At 46.7% G+C, this 11,066-nt stretch overlaps 1 protein-coding gene across 1 annotated transcript; it reads right to left on the reverse strand.

Annotated features, from left to right (window-relative positions):
• Nucleotides 1–6,921: 6,921 nt before the first annotated feature.
• Nucleotides 6,922–10,288, reverse strand: LOC101339835 (15 kDa protein B-like). Its single transcript, XM_073787810.1, has 4 exons — nt 10,109–10,288; nt 9,309–9,413; nt 8,208–8,303; nt 6,922–7,562 (listed from the first exon to the last, which is right to left on the reverse strand). Exons 1-4 carry the CDS (start codon nt 10,286–10,288, stop codon nt 7,422–7,424), a joined length of 522 nt encoding a protein of 173 aa, XP_073643911.1. The 3' UTR covers nt 6,922–7,421.
• Nucleotides 10,289–11,066: the final 778 nt, after the last annotated feature.

Below are 11,066 nucleotides of genomic sequence, written 5' to 3' on the forward strand. Positions count from 1 at the left end.
TTTGTATTTCTGTGGTGTCAGTTGTAACTTTGCCTCTTTCATTTCTGATTTTATTTATCTAGGCCTTCTCTTGATGAGTCTGGCTAAAGGTTTATCAATTTTGCTTATCTTTTCAAAGAACCAGCTCTTAGTTTCATTGATCTTTTCTATTGTTTTTTTCAGCCTCTATTTCATTTATTTCTGGTCTGATATTTATTATTTCTTTCCTTCTACTAACTTTGGGTTTTGTTTGTTCTTCTTTTTATAGTTCCTTTAGGTGTAAGGTTAGATAGTTTATTTGAGGTTTTTCTTGTTTCCTGAAGTAGGCTTGTATTGCTATTAAACTTCCCTCTTAGAACCTCTTTTGCTGCATCCCATAGATTGTAGATCATGTGTTTCCATTTTCATTTGTCTCCAGGTACTTTTTTTAATTTCCTCTTTGATTTCTTCAGTGACGCATTGGTTGTTTAATAGCATATTCGTTAGCCTCCACGTTTTTGTGGTTTTTTTGCAGTTTTTTTCTTGTAGTTATTTCTAGTCTCATACTGTTGTGATCGGGAAAGATGCTTGATATGATTTCAGTCTTCTTAAATTTATTTAGACTTGTTTTGTTGCCTTGCATGTGATCTGTCCTGAAGAGTGTTCCATGTGCACTTGAAAAGAATGTGTATTCTGCTGCTTTGGGTGGAATATTCTATATGTCTATCAATTTCACCTGATCTATTGTGTCATTTAAGGCCAGTATTTCCTTATTGATTTCCCATCTGGATGATCTGTCCATTGATGTAAATGGGGTATTAAAGTTCCCTACTATTATTGTATTAATGTCAATTTTACCCTTTATGTTAATATTTGCTTTATGTATTTAGGTGCTCCTTGATTGGGTGCATATATATTTATAATTGTTATATCTTCTTGTTGGATCAATTTCTTTATCATTATATAATATCCTTTATCTCTTGTTACAGTCTTTGTTTTAAAGTCTATTTTGTCTGATATAAGTATTGCTACCCAGGCCTTCTTTTGATTTCCATTTGCATAAAATACCTTTTTCTGTCCTCTAAATTTCAGTTTATGTGTGTCTTTAAATCTGAAATGAGTCTCTTGTAGGCAGCATATATATGGGTCTTGTTTTGGTATCCATTCAGCCACTCTTTGTCTTTTGATTGGAGCACTTAGTCCATTCACATTTATAGTAATTTTTTTTCAATTACATCATTTGCATTTATTTATTGAAGGCCATATATGCCGTATAAAGTAATTATCGATAGGCATGTACTTACTGCAATTTGTTCATTGTTTTCTGGTTGTTTTTGTAGTTCTTTTTGTTTCCTTTCTTTTTCTTTTGCTCTTTTCCCTTGTGATTAGATGACTGTCTTTAGTGTTATGTTTGGATTCCTTTCTCTTTTTGTATGTGCGTATTTATTACAAATTTTGGTTTGTGGTTACCATGAGGTTCATATGTAATGACATATATATGGTTATTTTATATATGTGGTTATTTTATATGTGGTTATTTTATATATATATAGCTGTTTTAAGTTGATGATCTCTTAAGTTCAAATGCATTCTAACAACCTAAAAATGCAATTTTTACTACCCACCCCACACATCAATGTTTTTGACATCATATTTTACATATTTTTGTGTATCCCTTAACTGTTCATTGCACATATAGATGATTTTACTACTTTTGTCTTTCAAGCTTCCTACTAGCTTTATGAGTGGTTGATCTACTACCTTTACTGTATGTTTGCCTTTACCAATAAGATTTTTCCTTTCCTAATTTTCATATTTCTAGCTGTGGTCTTTTCCATTTAGCAAAGTCCTTTTAACATTTCTTGTAAAGCCTGTTTAGTGGTGCTGAATTCTTTTGGCTTTTGCTTCTCTGTAAAACTCTGTATCTCTCAAATGTGAAAGCCTTGTTGAGTAGAGTGGTTGTAGGTTTTTTTCCTTTCATTGCTTTGAATATATCATGCCACTACCTCTGGCCTGCAAAGTTTCTGCTGAAATGTCAGCTCATAGTCATACGGGAGTTCCCTTGTAGGTAACTAGTTCCTTTTCCTTGCTGCTTTTAAGATTCTCTATCTTCAATTTTTGCAATTTTAATTATAATGTGCTTGGTGTGGACCTCTTTGGGTTCATCTTGTTTGGGACTCTGTGCTTCTTTGACTTGGATGTCTTTTTTTTCCCCCAGGTTAGGAAAGTTCTCAGCTATTATTTCTTCAAATAAGTTCTCTGCCCCTTTCTCTTTTCTCTTTCCAGGACCCCTGTAATGCAAATGTTAGTATGCTTGATGTTGTCCCAGAAGTCTCTTAAACTATCCTCATTTTTTTAAATCTTTTTTTCTTTTTTCTGTTTGGCTTGGGTGATTTCCACTACTCTGTCTTCCAGTTAACTGATTCATTCCTCTGTAACATCTAATTTACTGTTGATTCCTTCTAATGTATTTTTTATTTCACTTATTATATTCTTCAGCTCTGTTCAGTTCTTCTCTATATTTTCTAATTCTTTACTAAACTTCTCACTGTGTTCATCCATTCTTCTCCCGAGTACATTCTGCATCTTTATGATCATTACCTTGAACTCTTCTTCACTGTGTTTTTCTTCTAGTGTTTTGTCTTATTCCTTCATTTGGAATATATTCCTCTGTCTCCTAATTTTGCCTAATTCTTTGTATTTATTTCTATGTATTAGGTAGGTTGGTTTTGGTTTTGATCTTGAAGAAGTGGCCTTGTGTAGGAGACATCCTAAGGGGCCCAGCAACACACTTCCCTTTGGTCACCAGATCTGTATACTCTAGGGATGCCCCCTATGTGGGCTGTTCTGTTGTGGTTGACCTGACTACTGTGGGTGTGCTGGTAGGTCAGGCTGGCCCCTACCCCCACTGGCTGCCAGACCTTGCCTTGTGTGGTGGCTACCAATCTTTGGTGGACAAGGCCAGGTCCTGGTGTGGCTGGCTGCATAGCCCGGGGGAACCTGGGGCTGGTCCCAGCCTACTGGTGGGCAGGTGAGCCCTGGCACTAGTAAACTAGAGGGAGGACTCCAAAATGGTACTTGCCAGCACCAGTGTTCTCATGGTAGAATGAGCTCCCAAAAATGGTTCCAGCCAGCATCTATGTCCCCAGGGGGAGTCCCAGTTGCCTCCTGCCTCTCCAGGAGACTTTCTAAGATAAGCAAGTGGGAATTCCCTGGTGGTCCAGTGGTTAGGATTTCATGCTTTCACTGCCGAGGGCCTGGGTTCTATCCCTGGTTGGGGAACTAAGATCCCCACAAGCTGCGTGGCATGGCCAAAAAAAAAAAAAGATGAGCAAGTAGCAAGTAGGTCTGACTCAGGCTCCTTTCAAATTACTGCCTCTACACTGGATCATGTGAGATTTTGCACGTGCCCTTTAAGAACAGTCTGTTTCCTACAGCCCCCCAGCTCTTCTGAATGCAAGCCCTGCTGGCCTTCAAAGCCAGATGTTTTGGGGGCTCACCTTTCTGGTGCAAGACCCATAGGCTCAGGAGCCTGATGTGGGGCTTAGACCCCTTGCTTCTTGGGGAGAAACTTTGCAGTGGTGATTATCCTCCTGTTTGTTGCCTATCTGAGGGTGTGGGTCTTGACTTACATCACATCTCCACCCCCCCTCCCCATCTCATTGTGGTTCCTTCTTTGTATCTTTAGTTGTGGAAAATATTTTCTGCTGGTCTTCAGGACATTCTCATAGATAGCTGTTCTATAAATGGTTGTAGTTTTGGTGCACCTGTGGGAGGATGTGAGCTCAGGGTCTTCCTAAGCTACCATCTTGGCCACACCCCCTATACTATCTTTAGGTTCTACTATTAAGTGTATTCTGAGACAAAGAAAATGAATTGAGGAGCTTTCCATCTTTTTCCTTGATTTTGAATTAAATAATTTATACATAGATATATAATTTTATGTGTATTTTATATAAACTATTAACAAAGTTTAAATAACTTTGGAATTATATGTCCTTTAAAGCCTCCCTGTTCCAAGTGTGGTTCATGAATCAGCAGTGTCAGCATCACCTGGAAGGTAGTTACAAAAACAGATTCCTGGGGCCCACCCCAGGCCTACTGGGCTGGAGTCTATAGTTTAATGAGACTCCTCAGATGACTGTTGTCATTGAGAAGCCCCACTCTAAAGACTAGATAAATCTCAGCTGTGGACCATCTGGTCCTGGAACTCTAATCACCTCTCCAGACTCTTCTGAGAAAATGGGCCTTTTCACATATTCCCCTTCAGGTCCTGAGTCAATGTTGATAAATCATGTTTAGCTAAGAAAGCATTCATTTCCTCCAGGTTTTCGTATTCTCTGTGGTTGTAAGTAGTCATAAGCTCTTAAATTCTGTCATTCCTGTACCCATGGCTATCCCCTTTCATGTAACTTGAGCTCTTTTTGCCTTCTGTCCCTGTTTTCTTTAATCAGCCTTTCTGCAGTCTAACACAAGCATTTTCTTTGATATAACATTGTCTTCAAATTATCTTAAAGCCTGTACAGTATTCAGTGAATATAATACAAATTACTTAACCATTCCCCTATTCGGTACTCAGGCAATTCCCTATTTCCCAGCAGCATAAATAAAACTGCCAGAAGAGCAATATTGCTAAACTACTGTCTATAATTCTAGATAGTAATTTAGCAATACGATAAATTCTTTTTTTTTAATTAATTTATTTATTTATTTTTGGCTGACTTGGGTCTTCATTGCTGCACACGGGCTTTCTCTAGTTGTGGTGAGTGGGGACTACTCTTCGTTGCACTGCGTGGGCTTCTCATTGCAGTGGCTTCTCTTGTTGCGGAGCACGGGCTCTAAGCTCACGGGCTTCAGTAGTTGTGGCACACGGGCTCAGTAGTTGTGGCACACGGGCTCTATGGCGCAGGCTCAGTAGTTGTGGCGCACGGGCTTAGTTGCTCTGCGGCATGTGGGATCTTCCCGGACCAGGGCTTGAACCTGTGTCCCCTGCATTGGCAGGCGGATTCTTAACCACTGTGCCACCAGGGAAGCCCCTAAATTCTTAATATGGTCATATACTTTGACGTCATTTCCATTCTAGGAACTTATTTTCATCTCAGCATTGTTTACAGCAATTTCAAAGCAAAACAAAATGGAAACAACTTCGACAGCAGGAGTGACTTAAATAAATGGAGGTCTAACCACCCAATGGAGAATTACACAGAAAAAAACATGGGGTGAGTCAATAGTGACTGAAGTGTGTTAGCTGACAGGTTAAATGAGAATAGGCTGGTTGTAAAATGGGCCGTAAAATGACTGTGAAGTCATTTTTTGTTTTAAAAATAAAACTCACATTGTACCTGTATGTATGAGGAATGAAATTTGATTCCTGCAGCCATTTAGATGTTGCCCTAGAGGTCTGTTCACCCATTGTTTTCCCACCCCCAACCCCCAGTGAATTTTTCCTTCTGGTCTTGCTTCTGTGGGCCTGAAGACTTTCAGAAGCTGCCAAGGCCAAGAGGCTGAGCTGTATTTGGAGCCTTGATACCATCTCAGGGCCTTCTGGGCTATGAGAATACAGCAGAGTGGCTCCAGCAGAGCCTCGTGGCTGATCCTACAGGCCTGCCCTCTTGCGGGGTACAGCATGATGGGCCTTGTGTAATGTGGCATTGACCACCATAGATGAGCCTTGAGCTTCCTGGGAGAAGTTGCTCAGCCCGTTAGTGTCCAGAACCCCCTAGAAGACCTGGATGAGACCTGGAAGTACTCTTTCGGGGTGGGGGTCAGGCAAGGGAGTGATATGTGGTGGTGTGCCTGCGGTGCTGGTGCCTTCTGCTCTCTGCAGGAGCTAGAAGTGACCTCCAGCTGAACATCATTGTCCCACCATGGGGAGAGGGTCTGGGGTCTGGTTTATCTTGCTCAGCCCAAACCTGCCCATTTCCCACCCCAGGGTTGCTCCCTGCAGCATCCCCCACCCCCTCTTGCCCACCAGTGGGGCTACCTGAGATTTAGGTGGCAAGGGAGTTGGAGTGTGGACTATGGGCAAGTTAACCAATTTCCTTGAGGCTTAGTTTTCTCACTGAAAGTTGCAGGTGATGCATGCAGCTTGCAACGCATTTCTGAGACCTGAGAAGTGTATTCCCATTCACTGTATGGGAAGTGGCGTTCATAAATCGTGGCTATTATTATTAATGGAGAGGAGTCCTTGGCTTTCCTGGGATAATTACTAAAAAACCCATTTCCCCAAGGGGCTCTACACCATGGCCCCTCAAATGAGAGTTTCCCACAGATATTTCTGTAGCAAAGACTTGAAAAAGGAGCCTACTAGTGAGAAGACAAGGGCATTCATCCATTCAACAAGTATTTACTGAGCAACTACAGTGTTCTCAGGGCTGGATGTATCAGGAACCAAGGCCAAGGTTTGCTGGTGGACCAGATGTGGCTGTGAAAGACAGCAGAGAGCCGGATGCTCAGGTGCTTGGATGGAGGCTGCCATCAGCTGGGCTGGGGTGGGCTGTAGAAGGGTGGTTTGGAGGGAAGATACTGTGTGGCACACCTTGGACATCCATGGGGAGGCATCCAGGAGGCAATCTGAAATGCGAGTCTGGGGTTCAGGGAGAGGTTCTGGCTGGAGCTTAGATAAGAAGGAAGCATAAAGGAATGAAAGGTGGTTGAGGAGGCTGGGGGCAGATTACTCTGCCTTCTTGAGCTTCCAGGGAAGCCCTTGGATGCCCCCCCAACCCATGTTTCTCTTCATTGTCCCTGCCCTGACCTCAGGGAGTCTGTGTTCCCATGATGCACAGTGGAATCACCCCCAGGACCTGTCTCATTTGTCTCCTCACCCCAAGTCCAGCTGGCCCAGCTCTAACACCTTATTCATTCACATTCATGTAATCATTTATTTTAGAAACGTTTTATTGAGTTTCTCTCCTGTGGCTCTCACCAGAGAGTGGCCTGACCCCCTCTTGGAGGTACCTCGATATATGAAGGGACATTTAGTTGTCACAGTGACTGGGCAGGGAACAGGGGTGCTCAGGGTCCTGCACAGAAGGAACTGCCCTCCCAGGATTCAGGAGCACTTTGCTGAGATAGTCATTCCCCAGCCACCTGCAGCTGGCTGAGGAGGGCTCAGCTGTGAGTAAATACAGTGCTACGGAGCCTGGGACACAGCAGGTAATGCTAGGTAATGGTTTGGGGATCATGAATGCACAGATGAGGGAAGGACACTTCTGCTGCCCAGGGAAGAGCAGAGAGGCTTCCTGGAGGAGGTGACTTTGGAGCTGTGCCTTAAAAGATGAGCAGGGTTTACAGACACAGGATGGGCAGGAATTCCAGACAGAGGGAAGCAGGTATGCAAATGCAGAGGAGTATGGGTGGGCTCAGACTGCAGGAAAGGGAGTGCTGAGGGCAGCAGAGGAAGAGAATGGGTGGGAATAAGAGGTTGTGGTGGGGTTGCAGGGCATCCCTTACCTTCCGCAGCCCTAGAAATTCCTCAGTATGTTGGTGATGATGTCGTGCTTGGCTTTCTCGTACAGGTCCCTGACTGCATGTGGCAGTTGGGAGCTCTCAGTTCCTGGAGTGTCCACTCCAGGGGACCCAGCAGAACGCCTCACCCGGTGGACCTACAGAAGTGATGCAGACGTGATCACCCTCATTGATTGGCCCCCTTTCCTGTCCTGCCTGTGGCCCCTCTCTCCAGGTGGGGATGAGTGTGAGGCACCGGCAGTGATGTTGGTGATGGGGCTGGAGGTGGTCCCCAGTGAGGCCCTTCCACTCAGAGCCCAGAGGGCCTGGGAAGGCCTGAACTCTGCCGCTCACTTCCTCTCTGGCTATTCCACTCACTTGCTAGGAGGTTGCACCTCCGGCTTCAGTTTTTCCAAATGTGGGATGTGGAGGAGGGTTCCCAGAGCTCAGGGCCCAGAGCAGAGCCAGTGTCCTGCGAAGTCTGAGCTCCCTCTCACCCCCAGGATGCCCCTTAGCCTCGGCCACCAGTCTCTCCTCCCCACCCCTCCTGCCAAACGACTAGCAGTCATCAAGGTCCAACCGCGCCTCACACTCCACAAGCCTTTCCCCTCCCGACGACTTGCGTTTAGAAGGGCTCGATCGGCCCGGTTTCCAGAGGAGGAAACTGAGGCCCCACGCGCTGAAGTCAATGGCCCGGGTGAGGGCCCCTCGGTCATCGGCGGTCACCGGGCAGAGCGCCGCCCGCGACGGAAACAGACTGGGGCCAGCGCGGGCGCAGGGGCTCATCTCCGGCTTGAGCTCGCGCTCGTGGTCCGGGTCCCCAGGGCAGTTGAGGGACGGTTGAGGGACGGAAGGATGTGCTGCAGCATGAAGAAGATGCCCGTGCAGTTCCGCTCTTCCTGCGGGTCAGTGAGCACAGGAGTGCGGTGGCCGACGTTCTTGCCCAGGTACCCAGGCTCCCGAAGCCGGCGCCCTCCCTAATCCTCCCCCCAGAGCCAGGCGGGAGCGGCGAACACTGGGGGGACCCGGGCGGGCTCCATGAACACCCAGTAAAATTAAGGACTTTCATGCAAGTTATATTAAATGGGAAAAGGCCTCCAAAATTAGCCTCAGAGGAAGCTATATTTGTTTAAAACACTCGTGTGTACATAAAAAAGATACAGAAGATGATTCACCAACGGTTAATGTTGTCTCCTCCTGGGTAGTGGGGTTGCAGGGGGTTTTTGTTTGTTTGTTTTTAGTTTGCTTCTCCACATTTTGTTAATTTGCTATAATAAAATATTATTTTCCTAATTTTAGAAAAACAGTTATCACTAGGTGCATTACGGTCCCCTTCTTCTTTCTCTTAATATTTAGTCATTTCTTTAGCATGTATTGTTTTTCTAATAAGAATTGATAATTTACATGTAGTAAGAAAAACCAGTAAGGAAAAACCCAATTTTAAAAATGGCTACTGGGCTTCCCTGGTGGCGCAGTGGTTAAGAATCCGCCTGCCAATGCAGGGGACAAAGGTTCGAGCCCTGGTCCGGGAAGATCCCACATGCCGCGGAGCAACTAAGCCCATGTGCCACAACTACTGAAGCCCGCGCGCCTAGAGCCCACGCTCCGCCACAAGAGAAGCCACTGCAATGAGAAGCCCGCGCACTGCGGCGAAGAGTAGCCCCCGCAAGCCAGCACACACCGACGAAGACCCATCGCAGCCAAACATAAATAAGTAAATTTATTATTATTTTTTAAATGCCTTCCATAATCAAACCTCACCTGGGCGAGGTGAGGAGGGTGGAAGCAAATACAGCCTCCGGGAGAAGGGAGAGAGGGGAGGTCCTTCTCTTGCACAGGGGCAGGGAGAGAGGGGAGGTCCTTCTCTTGCACAGGGGCAGGGAGCCAGGGGATGGGAGACTCGCCCCGCCCGGCCTGAAGGGACATTCTCGGGGCTGTCGGCGGTGCCAGAGCAAAAAGCACACCGTCTCTTTAATCCTGAAGTTGAGCGGGATCATGGTGTTGGAGTTCTAAAAAATCAAGAGAAGACTCATGATCATCTGTCTCCCTTTTACAGAGGAGGGAACAAAGGCAAGGAGGAGAGAGTTCACAGTTCCAAGTTGGAAGGGGCTTAGCCGAGGTCTGTACTTTCCACCTAAAGGAGGCAGCCTCTTCAAGTGGCCTGAGCAGAGATTTAAGGTGTGCAGGGCTTCTGGAAACTAGCCGAGGCTAACACCTCATGGCTGTACCACCTTGAGGGGTCACTTCCCATCTTTGCCCCTCAGTTTCCTCTTCTGTGACAAAGGAACTAGAATACTTGCCTCGCATGCTCAGCTGCCAGGAGAGAGATAATGGGGTGGGAAGGGGACACTGGAAGGCCCTGATGAGTCGCTGGTGAGACCAGTCCAGCTCCTGTCTGTCCTTTGAAACAGCCCTGCTTGCTCCTACAAACCCAGGGCCTGAGTGCAGGCTGGGCTCCCAGAACCCGCATTTCATCCTTGGGCAAAGCCCGGAATTGACCAGCTAGCCAGCTGTCAGGCCCGAGAGAAATTACGGTCTTTGTCTTATCTTCTGAGGGGAGAAACATTATAATAAGAAGAACAGCAGCTAATGTCAACCAAGCACTTTGTGCCTGTGCGAGGCATTCTCTCCTGCCTGCTGTCCTCACAGGCTGCTATGAGGCAGAGTGTTACCCGCTTCCTGGGCCTGAGCCCCCAACACTCACCAAGCTAGGCAGTGGTGGGATGGCTTCCAGCAGGCCAAAGAGTCGCTGTCCTTGTCGCCCCTGGTTGAAGAACCACAGGGCCTGGGTGACTATCTCTTCATAGCTCAGACTGCGCTGGGCCACACAGGCCATTGCTGCCAAGCCTGCCACCAGCACCAGTGCCCTCCAAGCCCCTGCCATTGTCCCTTCTTTGATCCACTGCCACTTGCAGCCCCTTTTAGGTGCTACTCGGGCAGCCTTGCCCAAGGGCTGCTGACGACATGCAGGGCTGGGGCCTTCCTGAAAGGGGCCTCTCCTTTCTTTCGCTAGGCACCCAGTATTAGCCAATGTTCCAAAATACCCGTGACTAAGAGGCAAGTAGGATTGGGTTATAGTCCAGGGCCTAGGAGTGAGGCAGCCCTGAGCTGGGGGCAGGAGACATGTGTGATGCTGGGCAAGTCCCTTCACTCTGGCCTCAGTGTCCCTACCTGTGCCACGAGGAGGCCACCTCTGATAGTCCAGGACTCTGTGCCGTCTCTGCCTGGCTGTTCTGGTTTGATTCTGAAACAACTGTCTGGGATCCATGAACTCTCTGTGTGACAGTTCCTCAGCTGAGAGCACAAGGAGACAGTCCAATCTGAGGCTGTACTCAAGCTGACACCTACCATGTTACATACGTTTTAAAATACTGATTGTTAACCCTTAAAACTCTGGATGCCTGACTTTGAAAAAATCATGAGATCTGACAATGCATGGCTCACAGCCCCTCATGGATGTGACGTCAGCAACTTCTCCAGGGAAAGCCTCGCTGTCCACTTCCCCCAGGTCATTCCCTGCTGCCAAAGCAGGGAGGCTGTCCCCAACAGGATCAGGGCAGGGATTCCTGGCTGCTGACACGGCCAACCCCAGGCAGCAGCTCACAAGAGGAAGAGCAAGGGCCTCCCCTTCCTCTGAGGGCTCCCATTTTCCTTGACTCCCT

The sequence above is a fragment of the Tursiops truncatus genome, chromosome 10 (assembly GCF_011762595.2).
Source record: "Tursiops truncatus isolate mTurTru1 chromosome 10, mTurTru1.mat.Y, whole genome shotgun sequence".
In the NCBI taxonomy this organism is placed as follows: domain Eukaryota; kingdom Metazoa; phylum Chordata; class Mammalia; order Artiodactyla; family Delphinidae; genus Tursiops; species Tursiops truncatus.